This window comes from Antechinus flavipes, chromosome 2 (assembly GCF_016432865.1).
Source record: "Antechinus flavipes isolate AdamAnt ecotype Samford, QLD, Australia chromosome 2, AdamAnt_v2, whole genome shotgun sequence".
NCBI classification, from domain to species: Eukaryota; Metazoa; Chordata; class Mammalia; order Dasyuromorphia; family Dasyuridae; genus Antechinus; species Antechinus flavipes.
In genome coordinates this window covers 391,190,218-391,212,848 of record NC_067399.1, presented here as the reverse complement: position 1 = coordinate 391,212,848, position 22,631 = coordinate 391,190,218, and the positions used below count along the sequence as shown (strand labels likewise).

The 22,631-nt window shown below is 32.5% G+C and overlaps 1 protein-coding gene across 3 annotated transcripts in view; it reads right to left on the bottom strand.

Moving 5' to 3' along the window:
- The window catches only part of NDFIP1 (Nedd4 family interacting protein 1), a 54,153-nt gene that overhangs the window by 7,184 nt on the left and 24,338 nt on the right, over window positions 1–22,631 (bottom strand). For 2 of the 3 annotated variants that reach the window (XM_051978627.1, XM_051978628.1), the window contains exons 2-8: window positions 21,957–22,044; window positions 19,448–19,576; window positions 18,298–18,428; window positions 7,456–7,543; window positions 5,898–6,022; window positions 4,347–4,413; window positions 2,530–2,635 (exon numbers count right to left, since the gene is read on the bottom strand). In XM_051978627.1, coding sequence (XP_051834587.1) covers window positions 2,532–2,635; window positions 4,347–4,413; window positions 5,898–6,022; window positions 7,456–7,543; window positions 18,298–18,428; window positions 19,448–19,576; window positions 21,957–22,044 — 732 coding nt within the window. In that variant the 3' untranslated portion in view covers window positions 2,530–2,531. The remainder of the gene's footprint in view (window positions 1–2,529; window positions 2,636–4,346; window positions 4,414–5,897; window positions 6,023–7,455; window positions 7,544–18,297; window positions 18,429–19,447; window positions 19,577–21,956; window positions 22,045–22,631) is intronic. The other variant, XM_051978629.1, reaches the window with a different exon arrangement.

Here is a 22,631-nt window from a genome sequence, read left to right as displayed (position 1 = left end):
GAAGCCAACACAAATTTCCCTATTACCTGGAAACCCACAATATGCAATTTGTTTTAACTAAGCAGATGGAGGAATATAATTATCTGGTAACTGTTGAAAAAAGACTAAATGTTTCTTCTAACTAAAGAATCAAGAGAAAAAAAAGATTGGCTCAGCCTATTTAAACAAACAGAATAAAGCTTTTATCAAGCACCTGATCAGACATTCTTTTGAGAAGTTAAGTCTTTCAGTAATGCTCTAAGTTCTAAGTAGAGGATAAAAAGAACAAAAGTAAACAGTTCAAAACTAGCTTTAAAGCTAATTTTAGGCACTACCATTACAGCAGGTTTACAGAATCTATGGAAGGGAAAAAAAATATTTTTTTGGAACTTTTTACAGCATTATCCCTTGCATTCACTTCTGTTCCGATTTTTCCCCTTCCTCCCTCCACTCCCTCCCCCAGATGACAAGCAGTCCTTTACATGCTGAATAGGTTACAGTATATCCTAGATACAATATATGTGTGCAGAACCAAACAGTTTTCTTGTTGCACAGGGAGAATTGAATTCAGAAGGTATAAATAACCCGGGAAGAAAAACAAAAATGCAAGCAGTTTATATTCATTTCCCAGTGTTCTTTCTTTGGGTGTAGCTGCTTCTGTCCAACCCTGATCAATTGAAACCGAATTAAGGTCGCTTTATCGAAGAGATCCACTTCCATCAGAATACATCCCCAAACAGTATCATTATTGAGGTATATAATGATCTCCTGGTTCTGCTCATTTCACTTAGCATCAGTTCATGTAAGTCTCGCCAGTCCTCTCTGTATTCATCCTGCTGGTCATTCCTTACAATAATATTCCATAACATTAATATACCACAATTTACTCAACCATTCTCCAATTGATGGGCATCCTTTCATTTTCCAGCTTCTAGCCACTACAAACAGGGCTGCCACAAACATTTTGGCACATACAGGTCCCTTTCCCTTCTTTAGTATTTCTTTGGGGTATAAGCCCAGTAGAAACACTGCTGGATCAAAGGGTATGCACAGTTTGATAACTTTTTGAGCATAGTTCCAAACTGCTCTCCAGAATGGCTGGATGTGTTCACAATTCCACCAACAATGTATCAGTGTCCCTGTTTCCCCACATCCCCTCGGGAAAAAATATTTTCATATTATTTTGGGTCCCAAATACATTAAGAGATATTTATGTAATTTCTAGGATGTTATAGACTCTCCTTCACACCCTCAAGGAACAGCCCAAGGGTTTAAAAAAGGGTTAAAAGCCCAAAAGGCTAAGAATTTAGATTTGAAAGAACTCTAAAATACTATCCTTTAAAAAACTGAGTAAAATATTGTTACTAATAAATTTGCTTCCAAGCTTTAAAGTAACAATGAAGAGGAAAAACTGTAAAGTTGCATTACTGGTTTCAAGTCCTAAATCAGTGTTTTACTAATAGCCATTTGTGTTTCTGAAGCTTGACTAAATTAAATTCAATGGAAACACTCAATTTTTTAGAAATGTAACAAAGAACTAGTAAGTTTTCTTATAGTAAGTTAAATTATTTAACAGTCCATGAACATTTTCTAGCAATAAAAGCCTTTCCTCAAAAAGATAGCTTTAACTATAATATGAACTCTAGCTTCTTTGTGTGATATTTCATAAAAAGTAAATGCAGAGAATATTCCCTTATCATATAGGTATCTGAAAACACACACACACACACACACACACACACACACACACCTCTCCCTTTGTTACAATCATGCATTCAATTAAAATAAAATGATAAATTCTTAACAAGTTAAGCACAAGAATTTTTTTCTCCCCTGCGTGACCAAGTGGTTCATGGTCTAAATGTAATAAATTTTAAAAAATCTATTTCTGGTTAGTAAAAAAACCAGAGGGAAAAAAGGTTTTAGCTCAACAGACACTGGGAACTATATACATACATACAATTACACACAGACACACACACAAAAAAACAAGTAGAGAGGATGTTCAATCTATATAGGAGCAAACTAAGAACACTGAAGACTGGTTTAGGGTCCAAGAAAAATGAAAACTGGACAGAAACTAGGTTATAACATAGGAGATAGAGGAATTCTATCTTAAAGGATTTCAGTAAGACATCCTTTATGTTGGACCATCTACGTTCTGTGTGTTCTTAATAGTCTACTGTATATATTTTTTACTCTCATTACAAACAGTAAAGATATTTTTATGGCAATGTAGAGAAATGGCCTAATAATGTATTAAAACCATGAGGAATTACAATAAAAAGGTAAATATGAGATAATTAGTATGGAAATAAATCTACATTCCCCAAAGTCATAATTGCAACAAAAATATCCCAACTCCTGGGTAGTTACAAAGGGAGAGTGCCTACTGCATTTCACCAGAAAAATCTTAAAATATAAGTTTTAAGAGACAAGTGCTAAAATCACTTCAGATATTTCATTTAGATGTAGCTCAAAAAACTAAACAGAAATTCATAATAAAAATACATGTACTAGGAACTTGACTTAGAAATAAAACTTTAATACCTTTAGTAAATAAAGAGAACTCTGGTCCTGGGGAGGGTTGAAAAAGTATCTGGCATCTTCCGAACCTTTGCATAATTGATAAATCCTCTGAGGAACAGAAGAAAGCCTAAAAATATTTGAAAAAAAAAGTTTCATCACAATTGCAAAAAACTTAAGCTTACAGGAAAATAAAGCCAAATATAATTTCAAAAATTAATATACAAATCCAAATTCCCAAATTCCAAATACATTTTGTGATGGCCACCTGAAATGCCCCCCTGAAAGGAGAGATTAACTATATCTTTGCTGAAAGAAATCAAAATAGAGAAATTAATATTTCCAAAATTGTTTTCACAGGTAATTCCTATTAATTAATAAGACCAAAGGAGCTTGGAGATAAACTTCATAGGTATTTTTTAATATATACCCAACAAATACAGAAATATCATTTAAATAGACTAACTGGGGTCATAAAGAAAAAAAAAAAAAAAACCAGAATTGGTATTGTTATTTATATCTGAATACTCAGTTGAAGACTCATAAAAGTATCTTCCTATACTTTGAAAAATATCCTGAGTTAATATTCTGAGAGTAAAGATGAGGGAAAACAAATTTACAGGTTTTTATGAATTACATTTCCCATTTCCCACAGCATTTTTCTGCTGACCAGTCATGTCATTTCAGGTCTTTCTTAACTATGGCATATTAATACTCTCCACTAGATGGCAGGATTCTTTTATCTACAAAGCAGTTTTAAACCCATTTTCTCACCATCTTTTTACAAAAAGGGTAAAGAGTGAATAAAATCACCACAGGACAGAGACTTGGGGTCCTTGTTTTGTTTGTTTTTTTTTTTCCTCACAAACTTAGACATACACATACAGACCTATAAAATAAAGAAATCAAAAGATTGTCAATCCTAACTAACCCTCCCCTTCTCCCCCCAAAGTGGTTCAAAGCCTTCTTATTTGGTAAAAGATTTCTGGGCAATTTACGTGAATATGTAAATGGAAAAAAAAAAAGAGTTTGTTTTCAGAAAAGCTGCTTCCAGGAAGCCTCTTCAAAAAATGTAACTGTCAAAGGCAAACAAAGCAACTGCTATTTTTGGAAATGCTGTTTGCTGCTCCAACACTAACCCTTAAGTAATATCACACCATCCTCCATTAATATTTCCACAAACTCCAGTGCCCTTCTATTTGTAAGAATTATTTACAAACATTATACCATGGGAGACTTTTTTCCCTAGTAAATTATATTGCAAAAGTATTTAATATTATTGAGCTGGTAAAAGCAAGGCATGGCTCCACTAAACACAAGATCAGGTATAGCACCAGTCAAATACATCATCGCCACTGCTACTAGGGATGGCAAGGAAATATATGCCAAATATTTTGGGAGTGAAGGCAGTAGACTTCCAAGTACAATATTTATTCAAAAAACATGGAATTACTTGGTAACTGACATAATTTGCTTTGTGAAAAATAATCATGATTTTTATTTTTACAAACTCTTTTTTTCCTTAATCCAGGTTATCTTGGTTGTAAATGATATATATAGGCAACTCAGATGGCATAGTGAGGAAAGTGTTAGACTTATAGTCAGAAAGAGCCGAGTTCAAATCCAGCCTCAGATAGTTACCAGCTAAGTGACCTTAGACTCTAGGAAAGGCAGTTAATCCCTTTCAATTTCTGGTATTTCAATATCTGGCATTTATTATTGTGCTTTTTTTTTTTTTAACATATTAATATATAACAAATGTTTGCTAAAAAATAATGTAATTCTGAAAATATTATGAAGAATTGTTTTTTTTTTTCCATTTGTATTTTACAAATACTTACCTAATATAAGGAAAACCCACCAGAGCCAATACTGACCATCAAAGTAGCCAGGGAAATAAGTGGAAAACTAAAAAATAAAAATGTAAAATAATTTTCAGGTGTGTTACATACACTATAATAGAATTTCATACTTTATCTAAATGAAAACTAGTGAAGGATTTCAGTGGAAAGTGAATTTTGGGGGCAGCATATTCAATTTATATGTAGCAGTAGTTTTCAATTTTACCAACACTTCGGATCCATGAACTAAGCCAATAAATGTAATTGCTTGATAATGATTATGCAATCTTGCTTTATGGAAAATAATCATGTAATGGGATGGTTTCTATTTTTACAGACTCCTCTGTATATAACTTTTATAGGGTATTGTTTTCAAATAATATATACACGTTATAATTTATAATGTCCTAAAAATGAAAATTTCTTTCTAGAAAATACCTTTTTAAAAATTCTTCCATTCAGGAATTTATCTAAGAATTTATATGATGACAAATCAAATGGTTGATTCAATCACTTCAGTTTGCTACACAAATTCATCAAAAATGCTCATTTGATCATTTTAATAATTGGCTAACTATTCCCCTCTTCAGTTTCCAATAGCTGTACTGGGATCATGCAGATATAACACTGCCCAAAGCAGTTTAGGAAAAGTAAGTTTTTATATTCTAAATACAATAATCTTTGGGTATATTTTAATGTTGTTTAAAAAGAATTTTTTTAAAAGACTATCTGGATAAATGTGTGAAGCTAGAAGTGTAAAATAAGAAAAGTACATAAATCAAAGAACAAAAAAAGTTTTTAATCTACTTTTATATAACAATTTTACAGAATGGGAATGTTTACAAGTAGGAACTTCTGGATATGTTTTCTACTTTTCAGAGCGAAATTAAGACGATTTGGGAATTTTTAAAAGCTATAACAATTCCATGAAGATGCACTAATGAATTCAAAATACAATCAACATAATATTTTCACTTATGAAAATTATGCAATTATGAAATTTGAAAATAGAGGAATTTTAAAAGCTTAATCTACAATTCTTACTCTAGAAGCGGCATCATCCTGAGATAGTGAAAAACCCTGATACAAATCTACTTGGTCACATACTTGTTATCACAATAATACAAAGACAAACAAAATACCCTGACAGAATCAATGGGAGTATCTAGATCTGATAACATGCTAATATATCAATCAGTTCAGTTTTCATAGCAAAAGCTATTAATTCCAGAAATAAACAAACAGAGTTCACATTATAAACTTAATAAAATATACATGCCTAAGAATTACTAGGAAGGACCTTTCTGGAATATTAAAGCATTCTCCAGATCATAACTTGAGAATATTTGTATGGCTATGTGTAAAAAGTACTGATCAAATAATTCAAAAGAAACTGATTTTAATTTAATTATACAAAGAAAAGGTAGCAGACAAAACGAAAAAGTATATTCAAAATTTTTTAAGAGAAAAAAATAAAGATTAAGGCTAAGAAAAAAACATTCATTTTTTTTCTACTTCTTCCCCAATAACTCTTTATTCTATACAACTTACCCTGACAATCAAGATCCACTTAATTAAAGATAGGCCAAACCCTGAAATGGCCCCATATCTTCCTGCAGCTGATGTGGTCAGACAGAAAGACAGGAAAAATCCAATCCAGTTAAAGAGGAATGCCACTGGAAAAAGAGAAAATATAAAAATATACAATTACCCAGATGCAAGATGAAGCTGTTTGTAAACTTTTTTATTTCAACAATGTTCTCAAGGACAGGAAAGGCTCTCCTTCCCCCTAATCCTTCATGCCAAAATCTCCAAAAAACTCAGCCTAATCAAAAACCTTTTGTGTCCCTAGAACTTCTAAAAGAAAATGCAAACTCGATCTGGCTTTCTAGGATCCACACCACAAAATAACTCCAACCTATATTTTCAGCCTTATTTCATATTACTCCCTTTTATATATCTATATTCCAGTCAAACTACAATGGTAATTATTCCCCCAAAATCAACCTGCCATCTCCCACTTTCCTGTATTTTCACAAGCTGTTTCCTTCCTGTTCTCTTCAAATTTTAGGAATCCTTTTCATTCTTTGAGACAGAGCTTAAATACCACATGCTTAATGTAGTCTTTTCTCATTTGTCCCATTCATAAACGTTTTCTCCTTTCTCAAATGTTCTTTATTCACGAAGACTGGATTTCTCCTTCACTTTCATCACTCCCTACCTTGTTTTACTGTACAGATAGATCTATGTACAAGTCGTATCAGTTACTCTATCCTTTGTTCTCTTTTCCAGTCCTCCCACAAACCCATCCTTAAAAAGTACTCCTAAAGAGGAAGGACTATTTTACTTTTGCTTCTGTATTCCCAAAGCCAAATATACTTTTTTTAAATGCTTGGAGAATTGAAGTGAAAAATCTTTTTTGCTAAATATGTACACCTATACTTCTTTCTGGTCTAAATTTTTAGTTTTTTTTCTTTTCTATTCACTTCATGCAAATATTTTTAACTGTGATTAAATTAGGGCATCAAATAATTTGCTGAGTTTTTAAAGTATTCAAGCTCTTCATATTTTTTTTAATTATAAGAGTGTTTACCTTCCCCAAACCTCTAGTTTTCCATGACATGAAGCAACACTGCTAATAAAATCCTTCACTATTAAATATAGTGAATAAAAAGGATTGTCACTCTCCTAGTATATGCAGAGGTAAAAAAGGAAAGGAAGGAGAGGAAAAGGAAGGGAGAGAGGGGAATAAAGGAAAGAAGGAAAGGGAGAGGCAGATGAGGTAGGGAAGGGAGAAGTAGAAGGAAGGAGAGAAGGAGGGAGAGAAAGCTAAGCACAAGGAATCAGAACAAGGTCAACTCTGGTCTCTTAGTCAAAAAAAGACCGCTCAACAGGTCAGGAAGGGATAAGAAGAGTAATGAAGTATAATTGGAGTAAAACTAAAGCAACCCCATAAAGACCTTAATTATAGTTTTCATAAATATGCATAAGGAGAGAAGAGGAAATGAGAGAATACTAAAATATAAAAATGATAATGCCTCAGACTATTTGTTTCCTCTCTCTGGGATAAACACAATAAAATGGTTTTCTAATCACTATATATACTTACTGAAAAAAGTTAACATGAATATCCCATCATTTCCTATCCTCAGCTGGTCAGCATCATCAAAATCATCCCTTGCTACAAAATCATCATCCTAATATGAAAAAAGAAAGGAGAATAAAAATTCATACTCAGTGCTTCTTAGAGAAAATAAAAACAGATATAAAAAAATCAGTGTTAACATAAGAAATTCTCATTTCATCTTGAATTAAGAACGGTTTATACATTTTTTTTAAAAAGTATAATCCATAAAAAATTTAAACATGAGCACTTGACTATAACATTTCTTGTATATGGAATGCTTTAAATTTAACAAAACATCTTCTTCACAACTATTTTGTGAGGTATGTATTGTTATCATCCCCTTGTTATAGATGATGGAACTAAGATTCAGAGATGTTAAATAGTAAGGGTTAGAGCCACGATTTTAATTCATAAATTCTTGGCCACTACACCATATTGCCATATAACTGCTTTTAAATGAACAAATTAATATTGTCTCCCCCAAAAAAATTTGAAAAAAAAAAGTTTTAGTATGTTTATACTTTGTTATGTAAGTAAAAATGAATTTGGTTACTCTGAACATAAATACCAGCAATCTGAACACTGACATATATAAAGAACAGAAAAAGATAATTTTACATGAATTTACAATTTCCATTATACATGGCTTGTTTTTGCATAACTGTTATAGTTTTTGCATAACTAATATTATAGTTTTCATATAAATTATTCTTAGAATGTAAATCAACACATACTATGTTCACCTTTTTTCCTATGTTTTTGTTTTTTTCTTTCATTTTTTTTTGGTTCTGATTTTTCTCCCAAAATGATTCATAAGGAAATATGTTAAAAAAAAAAAAAAAAAGTACATGTATAACCAAAAAAACCCAAACTAGGAGGAAAATTTTTTTTCACATAAATTGTTGTCCTAATTCTGTTTATTTCATTTCTGAAAATTTAATTTAATTTTCAGTTCAAAATTCTTTCCCTTCCCCTGAACTCCACCCACTGAAAAGGCAAGAGAAATAATATACAATACAATTATGTATAGTTGTGAGAAGGAAATTCCTCCATTTAAAAAAAATTCAATATTATTTTATTTCATCCCTTTATTTTTTTATGGCACAGTAATATTCCATTATATTTAAACATAATTTGTTCTCTGCCACAAATCAAAAAATGTCTATTTCTAAAAAATGAGTTCTTTCTTTGTTTTATTAAGATAAATGCCAAGTATTAGTTGGTAATGCTGGGTCAAAAGCTTTGCAAAGTTTACTAATTTGGGAGGAATAGTTCCAAATTTCTTTCTACAATGGCTATGTTTGGTTCACATATCCTTCAAAAATGTCTTAGGCTGGATTACACATCCAAAAACTGTCCTTTTCCTTTTTTAGTCATCTGATGGCTGTAAAGTAAAACCTCACAGTTATTTTAATATGCATTTCTCTTATTATTCATGATTAAAAACATTTTTATATGGTTATTAGAAGTTTTTCTTCTTTGAGGAGTTAGCCTGCTCATATCTTCTGACACTTATCTGCTTAGGCTCATCTATGGAAACTATCCTATCATTTGCAAAGTGATAATTTCATTTTTTCTTTATCTATTTTTATCCCCTCAATTTTGTTTTCTTTTCTATTATAGACATAGCTAAGTGGCACAGTGGATAGACTGCAGCATATGGAGTCAGAAGACCTGAGTGCACATCCAGCCTCAGACATTTCACTAGCTGTACAACCTTGGGCAAGTTACTTAACATGTTTGCCTTTATTTTCTCACTTGTAAAATGGGGATAATAACAATATCACCTTCACAGGATTTTGGGGAAAATCAAATGAGATAGCTTCAAAATACTCAGCCAAATGTGTAGCATATAGTGTACACTATATAAATGTTAGCTATAAACTTTTATTATAAACATTTCTAGAACTGTATTAAATAGTAATAACTACATAATCTCTGATTTTACTAGAAAAGCTAGATCTTGGGTTTGAATAGTTATCATATTAATTAAGAATTTAGTTATGCTTATGCTTTTCAATATTTTAAAAGAAATGATTGTTGTACACTGTCAAATACTGTAAAAAGAAAAGACAGTGTAGTATAACAAAGCTGACCTTAAAGCCAAGAACAGAGTTCAAGTCTTATCTCTAACATAAACTTGCTATATGATACCAGACAAATTATTTACCTCTCAGTACTCTTGATAACAACTGTAATTTTTTCTTTGCTCCACCAATTTTAGAATTAAATTATTTGGTTTTCATTTGAATTTGAATATTTTCTTCAAAGATCTTTTATTGATCATATGTTTTATTGCATTGTGGTCAATAAAGTTTTGGGGTTTTTTGCTTTTCTATATTTGCTTTTTTATATCTTGACACATTATCTGGGTTCATACATAGCTGAATAATTTGTATATTTCTATTGCCAATCAGTAATCCACAGAGATCTATTAATTCAATCTTTTAAAGATTTTATTCAGGTCCTTAATTCTTTCCAGTTTATCTTTTTGTTATATTTATTTAAGTCTGATGGGAATATACTGATATCTCCAAATAATATAGCTGTGCTATCTCTTCTTATAACTCAATTTATTTTTCCTCTAGTTATTTAGATGTTGTAACATTCAATACTTAAGTATTTCATTATTTATATAATCCCTCTTGCTTATCTTTTTTAACTGTCTATTTCTATCCTTCACCTGAAGCAAAATAAATGATCATCTTAACTCTATATTAATGAATCTTTATTTCAAGGGTATTTTTTATAAACAACGTGTTATCATCTTCTTTCTAATTCATTCGTTTCTTTCAATTTCAATTATGACTGTTAATTGTTTATTTTCCTCCTTACAGAGCTCTTTACAAGTTAAAGAGAGTAGTCAGAAAGGAATGTGATTAACACTAATGCTCATTAATCACAATGTCTGATTCCATTCTACTGTCCCTGCTCTCTTCTCACCCAAACCCCAAGTCACTGGTTCTTACACTTACTTTCCTATCAATATTCCCTTTACAATTGATCCAATCTCTAAAATTGAAATGTACTTTGCTTCCCCCTCCAACAGTCCTCACCTTCATCTTTTCCTATTAAGTTTAATGTCATCTTTACCAGTCTGATGAGTATGAGGTAAAAACCAGCTCCCTGAGTGTGGGGGGTTGTTTGTGTGTGAGCTTCCTTCATCTGTTTATCTCATTCAAATGAGACTGAGTGAAAATCAAAGAAGGCCCTTTATTCCATATTTCCAAAATCATCTCCTAGTGCACCCCAAGGAAGAAAAGTGGTTGTCCCTTCCTTATAACTTCTCTCATGTATTCCTTCTTCCTTCACTTCTCTCCTTTCTTAAGATCATCAAAACAGAACAAAACTACTCCCAAACCTTCTGTATGTCTGAGGATTCTAAAGGGAGACTTGTCTCTTCTCCTTGAATGTAAGCCTTTAAATGCTACTTTGCCCCTTCCAAAAGTTCAAATGAATTTATATTTCCAGGTTTTAATGTTTCTACTTAGTTCTGGTTTTTGTTTTACAATCAAGAATGCTCAAAAATTCTCCATTTCATTCAAGTCCATTTTCTCCATATAAAATTAAGCTCAATCTTACAAATTAGGTAAATTATTCCTGACTGTTTTCCTACCTCAGATCTCTTCCCATTCTAGTTCATCTTCCCCCACCAGGCTATCAAAATATTTTTCCTAAAGCATAACTCTTTTTTTTTTAATTTTTATTTAATAATTACTTTATATTGACACTCGTTTCTGTTCCAATTTTTTTTTCCCTCCCTCCCTCCACCCCCTCCCCTAGATGGCAAGCAGTCCTTTATATGTTGGATATATTGCAGTATATCCTAGATACAATATATGTTTGCAGAACCGAACAGTTCTCTTGTTGCATAGGGAGAATTGGATTCAGAAGGTATAAATAACCCGGGAAGAAAAACAAAAATGCAGATAGTTCACATTCGTTTCCCAGTGTTCTTTCTTTGGGTGTAGCTGCTTCTGTCCGTCATTTATCAATTGAAACTCAGGTCTCTTTGTCAAAGAAATCCACTTCCATCAAAATATGTCCTCATACAATATCGTTGTCGAAGTGTATAATGATCTCCTGGTTCTGCTCATTTCACTTAGCATCAGTTCATGTAAGTCTCGCCAGTCCTCTCTGTATTCATCCTGCTGGTCATTTCTTACAGAACAATAATATTCCATAACATTCATATACCACAATTTACCCAGCCATTCTCCAATTGATGGGCATCCATTCATTTTCCAGTTTCTAGCCACTACAAACAGGGCTGCTACAAACATTTTGGCACATACAGGTCCCTTTCCCTTCTCCTAAAGCATAACTCTGACCATGTCACTCAATATATAATAAGTCCAATGGCTCCCTATTATATCCTTTTTTGGCTTTTAATGATCTTTTTAACCCTGTGCCCCTTCTTTCATTAAATGGAATAGACTGGAAAATGAGGGGATGCCCATCTATTGAAAAATGACTAAACAAGTTTTGGCTTATAATTGTTAAAGAACACTACTGTTCTTTAAGAAATGATGAACAGGATGCTTTCAAAAAAACCTAAAAGACTTACATGAATTGGTGTAAAGTGAAATGGGCTGAACCGGGAGAACATTGTACACAGAAACAGCAATATTGCAATGACTGTGAATGACTTAGCTATTCCTGGCAACATAATGATCTAAGACAATTCCAAAAATGTAATCCACCTCCAGAGAAAGAACTTATGGAGCTGAATGCAGTTGAAGCATATTTTTAAATAACTTTATCTATTTTTATTGTTTTTTTTTACCTAATCTGTTTTCTTTTACTACATGACTAATAATGAAATATATTTTATATGACTGCACATGTATATAACATATTTTTTTAATGAAGGAAAAAGGGAAGGAGAGAACTTTTTGAAAAGAACATCAAATTATTTTTATATATAACTGGGGGGAAAAAAAGAGTTAAAAAAAAAGAAAAAACCACAATATTAGAAAGCATAGGACTAAAAAGAGCTTTCCTTTAAAAAAAAATTAATAACATAAACTTGAGCCACACTAAGAGAAGTACAGTGTCTAGGTCTACCGAGGTGAGAGTTCCTTCTACACCCTACTTTGGTCAAATCACATTACAAGTACTGTGTTCAGCTCAGGGATCCACATTTTAGGAAAAACACTGAAAAGCTGGAGAAAGATCAGAGGTTGACTAGAATAATGAAGGTCCTCAAGTTCAAGCCTACATGAAGATTAGCTGAAAGAATTAGATATTTAGCCTGGAGAGGATTCAGGAGAGAACATGATGGCTATCTTTAGGAGCTATCATATGGAAAAGAGATTATTATTTAGACTTATCCTGCTTGGACTCAAAAATAGAACTAGGACTGATAGGAGTTACAAAGGGATAGATTTAGTCTTGTTATGAGAAAAATCTTTCTAACAATTAGAACTATGCAAAAATAGAATTAGTTGCCTTGACTGAATGATAACTTACTGGATGTGCTGTAAAGGGATTTTGTTCAGGTATAAATTATACTAGAGGAACTCCAAGGTACTATCTAATCCAAAATAACTTATCTTCTTATTCACAAATCACATCTTTCCCATTCTTCAAAACATGGAATATTTTTAAAGAGAGGTTTATCTTGATACAACTAATGCCATCTCCTTTAACACATTTTTCTTACTAAGAACAGCTTCCATTTAAGAACGAACTCATTTGCAGAGTAAACTCAAAAGAAAAGAATTATTTAGGAATATTTAAAAGCATAAGGATGGTTAATTCTAACTTCAGATAAGAATAAATAAGCCTTTATCCATCTAATTGCTTTATTTTTTGACTAATTTTTCAAAAATTTTCAAATATACTTCCTTTCCTTGTAATAAATTTCTAAAATGGTTTCCTTCTCTCTTTTCTGATATAACTCTAAAAATCATTGTTACATTTTGACAGATTCGATCCCACTGATTTACTCAAAAACTTGGTTGGATTAGAGAATGAAATCCATAACTATTTAATCTAATATACAAGGTCTGTCTCCTCCTTTCACTCATAAGTCTGGGGCTAACGACATTTTCAATTTTATTTTCCTTAGTAAAACTGTTTCTGAGTCAATGTATTCCTAAACCCATGTTTTTACTCATATCTTTCTCCCCCATATACATTTTTCAATTACCCTCTATCTTTACCCATTAAAATTCTACCCTCCTAATTTCACCTTTCATAACACTTTCTTTCTCCTGTTACCCTATTGATAACTGCTATCTTCCTTGATTCCTGTGGCATTTTGACTTATGTTTATGTGACAGACACATAATGTATTATCTAGCATTATAATTTTTGTATGTATTTCTCTAACTTATAAACTCCAAGATAGCACCTTCTAGTTCTTCTTTTCCTTCATAGTTTCTGGTATATTGCATATAAATCATTCTTATTAAATGAATTAGTATTTTGAATAAACCTTAAGGAACTGATCCATTTAATAAAGAGCTCACCCTCTGTGCACATATCATAAAAATGACAGACATTAATACATAACTTTAAAATTTGCAAAGTACTTTATATAATTATGTCATTTGATCCTAAGAATAATATTGTACATGCAGAAAACACTACAAATATTATCTGCTGCATTTTACAGATAAAAAAAATTAGGCTTAGATGTTAATTTGCCTGTAGTAGGCTATACAAGCAGCACTGTGACTAGTAGGCAATACAAGCAGCACTGAAGCCAAATCTCTCCTGATTCAATCCACTAAACCCTGTTGCTTCTCTAAACTAGCTTTAATATACATATATATATATAAATTTGTTGGTTTTTTTTTTTTTTTTGACCTTGGATGAGATCTGGAAGACTAACAGCATGTTTCCTTCATCTTTCTAAATTTCCTTTATATCCAACAGGCCCTTATTAAATCCTATTGATAATAATGATAAATGCATACTACAATACTATTGGGGGATTATCTGGCTTGAAATTAAGCAAGACTATAAATGCCAAAAATGTCAATATGAATGAGTAAAAGGAGATTTTTTTTCCCCCACAAATGAAATCACAAACCTACCACACATACCATCTTAGCACACAGATGCATGCTCAGAACAAGAAAAAATTTTATATTCAAAGTCCTATGTTTATTTCCCCCTGCTAGATACAATTACAAATTATGCCCAGTGTCCTGAATTTCTTGTTCAAACAATGTTATGATAACTGAGTAATGTGTATCAAGGAAATACAGAAGGTAGTGCAGAAAAGAAAGGATAATATTAGAGACAAAGCTACTGTTCAATGAAATGGGTGAAGTTAATGTCCTTCTCAGAGACACCTTCACCTTTATAGGTACTAAGAGTGATCTGGACCTTTTAATATTTCATTGAACCATTCATGCTGTTGATGATCCAGTTTTTCATCTTGTAGAGAAAGTCCTATCATGAATCCCCAAACTCAGAGTCTTTAAAGTGGACCTATTTAAAGATGTTATCTCAGCCTTTCAACTCATTCTATTCCAGCCCACAAAGTTCAGATTAGGCATCAGCTAGTCCTACTTTACACAAGTACCGAACAGCTTGAGGTAAAAACTCTTTGGCTGTTCTAGTCATCTCATTATCGTTTACCTATGGAGAATATAGAATAAAATAATTTGTTCCTCCCTGACTTAGTTCCTGTCAGAAATATAAATATCATGGAGAAGAAACCAACAAGTCATGTCCTGAAAAAAGCAGCTTTTGAAAAATTAACACAATTGGATCTTTATTCAAAGCTATCTTGTTCCTTATTAATGAGACAAGATATTCAGACCTTTCAGATCTGACACAGTTTGGAATGTAGAAAGTATGATATTGACTGCAAACATCAGATGGTGCTAAGAAGTAGATAATAACTGTTCAGTACTTTCAATTGTCTCTGACTCTTCATGACCCCGTTTTGGGGTTTTCTTGGCAAAGAAACTACAGTTTGCTATTTCCTTCTCCTGTTCATTTTATAGATGAGGAACCTCTGAGGCAAAGAGAGCTAAGTGACTTGTCCAGGTCATATAGCTAATAAGTATATGAATCTGGATTTAAATTTATGAGAAACAGTTTTCCTGATTCTAACTAAGCTCAGTATTATTCTATCTATTTCCACACCAACTTACCTCCTTCAGGTTATAGACATTGTAGCAAAAAGGAAGATAACTACCAGCCTACCTAAACAACAAGTAGTAGAAAGCTAGTGCCTTTGCTCTCTGTCCTTCCCTCCCTTTTTCTTTTTCTCTCCCATTCAGTTGTGCTGAGTTAGATACTTCTCTAAAGTTCATATGAATATAAATACTTATTAAATCTGTATTTTTTCCATTAACAAAGTTATCCATTAATTTAGCAGGGTGAAGACTTATAGAGATGTCAAGTGTTGCATAAAATTCTTTCCCAAAAATAATAGCCTTAACTATTCATAGAATTTTAGAACTTGAGAGTTAGGGGCAGCTAGATGGTACAGTGGATAGAGTGCTGGCTCTGAAGTCAGGAGGACCTGAGTTCAAATCTGGTCTCTGAAACTTAACACTTCCTAGCTGTGTGACCCTGGGCAAGTCACTTTACTCCAACTACTTCAGCCAAAAAAAAAAAAAAAAATTGAGAGTTGAAGGAAACTCAATGGCTGCCGAATCCAACCCATATAATAAAGGAATCTCCACTGTAATTACCCACCACCAAGAAGTTATTCAGTCTTTGCTTAAAGACATCCAAGAAAGGGACATTACTTTAACAGCCCATTCCATTTTTAAATAGTTCTAATCTTTAACAAGTTTTTACTGACATCAAACTTAAATCTGTCTTTTTACACCTTTCACACTTTGCAGGACCATCATTGATCCTGGTTTGGACCACTGAAGCCAAAGGAAATAAATCTAATACCCGTGCCACATGACAATTCTTCAAATATATGAAGACAATGATCATTTCTGTCTGTCCTCTCTTCCTCTGCAACTTTCAGTCTTTTCTTTTCTAGGCTAAATATTCAGTTTCTTCAACAGATCCCCATATGACAGAGTCAAGGCCCTTTATCCCTGTGTGCCTTCTTCTAGAATGCTCTATAAGCTATCAATGTCCTTCTTAAAATGTGGTATTCAAAACTAAAACACAATACTTCAAGTAAGCTTTAATGAAAGCAAAATACTGTGGGATTATCACCTCTTCATTCCTGGAAATTATGCCCTTTTTGATGCAATCTTAACTTCCAATAATTTTTTTTGGCTGCCACATAACATTTTACTCATATTGAGCTTGTAATCTATTAAAATCTTCAATTGTTTTTTTTTTTTTAACTGCTTTATAATCATGCTTCTTCTTATCTTAAACTTCTAAGGTTGATATATATATGGGGGAGGGGGGTTACCCCAGAACAAGACTTTATCAATCCCTCATAAATTTCTCTTACTAGGCCCAATGTCCTTATTCATCAAAATTCTTTTGGTTTCTGACTCTGTTACCTATATTTGGTACCATCTGAAAATTTACCCAATTAAATAAAACAAATTTTGTTTAATGACAAAAATGTTAAACAGTATAAGACCAAAAAGAATCCCTGGTGTCCTCCACAGGAAACATGTTACCCCAGTGATACTGAACAGCTATACTTTAGCTACAGTCATCCAATCAGTTCTGACTCCATCTTATTGTATTATTAGACATTTTAAACATATTTAGATATCTAAATTAGATATTTTTCCAAAATGTCTAATTTCTAAAATAGATCTAAAATTAGATGAGAAAAAGGAAGAGGAGGAAGACGATAGCAATAATGATGAAGATGATGACAATGACAACAACTTTTAATTCGTTTAGCTTTCCTTAGTGGCTTTGGCTCATTCTGAGATTGAGCATCTCTGACACCATTTATTTATTAATTTATTTGTTTGTTTGTTTGTTTGTCTGTTCATTTATTTATTTGCTGAGGCAACTGGGGTTAAGTGACTTGCCTAGGGTCACACAGCTAGGAAGCGTTAAGTGTCTGACACTATTTTTACAAGACTGTGTCACATTTTAATATTCATTCTGTTACCTGGGCTTCTATCTACTATATTCATTTTTTTCATACACAGCATTCTTGTACGTGTGTGTGTGTGTGTGTGTGTATTTTAAATCTAGATTAGTTGGCAAGTATCCTGCATGCTAAGATAAGTCTCTTCAAACACATCCCATTTTTCTTCATCATTGAAACTGTTTACCTTTGAATCTTCCAAACTTCATCACTGAGCATCTTTCACATCCTTCCCGGGCTTAGTACTCCTGAATAATTTTCTATATCAGATTCTATCTTTCTTTTGCATACTTTGAAATATATTATCTCAAAATCAAAAGTGCATGTCAAACTATGCTCAGGTTTTCTTTCCTTTTCTATCACAAAGTAGAGGATGGACTAATCATCCTCCAAAGATTTCTATCATTTCTAGACCTTCATCATTTCTTCCCTCATGATGGAATTTCTATCCAAAAACGAATTTTCCTATGTTGATTCTTCCATTTTTTTCTTTACTTCATCATTAATAACAAGAGATGAAAGTTTATTTTTAAAAGAATATAATCTTTCTTTCTTTTTTTTTTTTTTTGGCTGAGGCAATTAGGGTTAAGTGACTTGCCCAGGGTCACACAGCTAGGAAGTGTCGAAGTATCTGAGACCAGATTTGAACTCAGGTCCTCCTGAATTCAGGGCTGGTGTTCTATCCACTGCGCCATCTAGCTGCCCCAAGAATATAATCTTTCAAAATCACTCGTATTTCCAGTAATCACTTTGCTCATATCTAATAACTAACTAAACAAATATAAGTTCCACATAACAGTTATTATGTCATGTCCAATACTTACTCTCCCAGGAACCAAGGGGATGGTAGCTTCAGCCTTGGTCCTTTCTGCTTCATCGTAAGTAGGCAATGTGGTAGCCACATTGTAAGAAGGGGGCTTGGGAAATCCAGATTCATCTTTGTAGTCAAAATATGCTGTAGAGAAAGGTTTAAAAAAAAATCACATTCATAGAAGGAGCTTAAAATAACTTATTTATTGCTTATGCCATGCATTCTTTCAATGGGTATGATTTTTAAATGATTTCTATGTAGATTATCAAAAATAAATTTTGAATCTAAGACCTTCTTTGCCCTGTCATGTTTTTAGGGCAGCTCCTTCTATTGTCAATTCTTGTATATTTTCAAAAGGCAAGCTAGTTTTAAAACTGATTTAAAGAAAAAGATATTCAATAAGCTAACCTGATGCATAAAAGTAATACCACATACCAAAGAAAAAAAGAAAATGTTTTAGAAGATTATGGTTTCCCTTCCATTACAATTAAGAAATAATAATTTTCACTATTAATTAGATAAATGCAAATTAAGACAACTCTGAGGTACTACTTCACACCTCTCAGATTGGCTAAGATGACAGGAAAAGATAATGATAAATGTTGAAGGGGATGTGGGAAACCTGGGACACTAATGCATTGTTGGTGGAGTTGGGAAATGATCCAACCATTCTGGAGAACAATTTGGAACTATGCCCAAAGGGCTATCAAACGGTGCATACCCTTTGATCCAGCAATGTCTCTACTGGGTCTCTATCCCAAAGAGATCACAAAAGAGGGGAAAGAACCCACATGTACAAAAATTTTTGTAGTGGTAAGGAACTAGAAATCGAGTGGATGCCCATCAGTTAGGGAATGGCTGAATAAGTTATGGTATATGAATGTAATGGAATATTATTGTTCTACAAGAAATGATGAGCAGGCTGATTTCAGAAAATCCTGGAAAGACTTACATGAACTGATGTTGAGTGAAGTGAGCAGAACCAAGAGAACACTGTACACAGTAACAACATGATTATGTGATGATCAACTGTGATGGATTTGGCTCTTTTCAACAATGAGGTGATTCAAGGCAATTCCAAAAGACTTGGGATGGAAAGTGCCATCTGCATCCAGAAAGAGAACTATGGAGACTGAATGTGGAGCAAAGCATAGTATTTTCACCTTTTTGTTGTTGTTGTTGTTTGTTTGCTTGTTTTTTTTTCTTTCTCGTGGTTTTTTCCCTTTTGATCTGATTTATTTTGCGCAGCACAACGAATATGGAAATATGTTTAGAAGAGGATTGTTTGCTGTCTTGGGGGAAGGAGGGAAAAAAATTTGGAACACAAGGTTTTGCAAAGGTGAATGCTGAAAACTATCTTTGCATGTATTTGGAAAAATAAAATACTATTAAAAGAGAAATAATTGATCTTTTAAATAAATGGTAACATTCATATCATAATAAAGTTCTTACTTTTAGGTATATGCATTTTGCACATTATTATGAAGAGTCATTATTGGATAAAAGATTTAGAGATAAAGAGACTTCTAAAATCATCTAATTCAACTCTCTCATTTACAGACAATGAAATTAAGGCACGTAAGAGGTTTAAGAAGCTTAACCAAGGTCACACAGGCAGTAAATGACAGAACCCTGATTTGAAGGTACATCTTTGGACTCCAAATCCAACACCATTTGCATGGAAATTAGTACTGTCATCATCACAGAGATAAGGAAACAAATTAATATGACTTAAGAACCAAAAGACCTGAACTCAAATCTCACCTTTATTACTACTAAGAACCCATAAAAGCCATTTAAGTTTTGTAGGCTTAAGTTTTATTATCTGAAAAAGGAAGTATCTGGAATAAATGATCTCTGAGGTCCCTAAAGGATCTAATTCTATGAACTTATATTACAAGCTGACAGGTCTAATACAATGGAAGAACTATATATATAAAAAAGTTGATAACTAGGATCCAGAATTCAGGTATAACACCAATTACCTTTCTTTTCTCTTTTTAAAATGAGAAACTTCATGATCACTGCCCCTTATTGTCAAAGGCTCAAAGAAAAAACATTTTAAAAAAAATTTTTTAAATATCTCCCCACATTCATGTTTCATTAAATTCCTACAATATCCTGTGGGAACTAAAAATGGCCTACAATTCAACAAGATTATATTTTCCTATTTTTAAAATTTCTTCTCATGTTTATTGAAGTTAGAAAAGCTATACAGTTTCAAGACCTATGCAGCTTGGCGCTTACATTATTTACTGATATTTAAAAAACAATGTGTATGTTTTTCTATATACTATTATTCTTTTCTACTCAAAACATAATTCATAAGAAGATATGCTTAAAACAAACTTATAATTTATATTTCTAAATTAATCTAAATTATCCTATTTCTATAGATAGTGCTATGAGTTTGTTTAAAATATACAACTTAAGATGTTTTAAATATAATGTTTAAATAGCTACTCCAAGATGCAACTAGATGGCGCAGTGGAGAGAGTACCGGCCCTGAAGTCAGGAGGACCTGAATCCATATCTAGCCTCAAACACTTAATACTTACTAGCTGTGTGACCCTGGGCAAGTCATTTAACCTCAATTGCCTAAGTTCCCCCCTCCCTCTAAAAAAGCTATGCCAAGCTCAATGAAATTTAGCTACAGGTTTTCCCTACAAAAAGCCATACAACTACCTAAAAGAAAATGCCAAATCAATAACCAAATATTGCTTGATGTCTTAATGATGAACTAAGATTCTGAGATCTGAAAAAGAAAGGAGTTATAGAAATAAAGAGCCATTAGAAAATCTGCTTCCAATTCCAAAAGACATGGAATCCATTTTTAACACACCTAAATAATACTTAATACTATCTTATTCAATAATAATTCAATAATACTGCATACTACCTTAAACTCTATTGCACGTTAACACAACAATATTTATCAGATACAATTGGCACTGCTCAAAATTCAAAAATACAGTCACTGTTTAACTAGCCAACCAACTCAAAGTCTGTCTACTAGAGGCCAAAGAATTCAAAAAGCAAAATAATATGAGACTATAAAAAGTCCTTCATACTTCAAAAGTGATTGAGGTTACCACTGTATTACAGCAGAAGCCATTAACTTACATTCAAAACAAAGACTCTAACTTATCAAGAAAAGGTTAAAATATGTTCACTCTATATTTTGGAAAATTTTCCTGCCAAAATAGTTAAATTTTTAATGTTGGTACTCTTGCTGATATTTAAAGGACTAAATTTTAACCTACTCAGAAACATATTGGCCATAACAAATGATCTTCCAAAGACTCTCTAGATAAAGATTCTTACTCTTTAAAATAAGAATCCAGTTGTTTATTAACCAATTGAAAATTTTTCCGAGTACTCCTTGAAGTTACAGACCAAAGGGAAAAAAAAACCATAGCCCTCTAGCCCTCTGGACCTCTGGTTCATTTTCAAATAGCCTCAGTTTTGCTCTGCCTCTCCTAAACAAATAGAAATTTAATGAGGCTAACCCCAAAAGCACTATTCAAACATTTTTGCTTTCCCCTAATTCCAGATCAGTTTAAAAAAAAAAAAAAAAAAAGATAACAAGGCAATCGTTTGTGATGATATATTAGAAAAAGAAATTTCCCTGGGAATAAAAAGAGTGAGGCAGTTCAGTCCTTTTCCACTTACTTGCACTCTCTGCAGAGATGCTGCTGTATGGGGGAGGAGCATCACTAACAACTCGCTCAGGCTCTCCAGATTCTTCCTCATTCTGCAACTGAAAACAAATTTTATTTTAACAAATTCACAATAATTCAAAGTTTTCTGATATAGTTAATGAAAATAAAACAATATGCAAACCATTCTGCTTGGCTATTTCCCAACTCAAGTTCATCAGATCAATTTTTCATATTTAAAATATTCAACATTTTAATGATCCCAAATAGCTTACGCATTCTACTAGATTTGACCAATGATTTAACCTCATAGCAGACACCTGACAATGAGACTAAATTGTTCAAAATGCTCAATTATTTTCATTTTTGTTTTGTTCAGACCTATGATTTCACTAGGAAATTCTGGTGAGGAAGTCCCTTCTACCAATGCAAATCTTCTACTATTCTGCATTAACAGTCTGGATAAATTATCTAGGTTACTAGGAAGTCAGATGCCTTATCCAAAGCATATGGGGGACTACAGAACACTAGGCTGCCTCAGTTTCCTCATCTATAAAATGAAAATAATAACACATACTTCCCTGTGAGACAAAAGTATCCATATCTTGCGAGAATCTAATGAGATAATCACTGTAAAGCATCTTACACAATACCTAGTCCATAGCAAACACTATATAAATGTTATTGT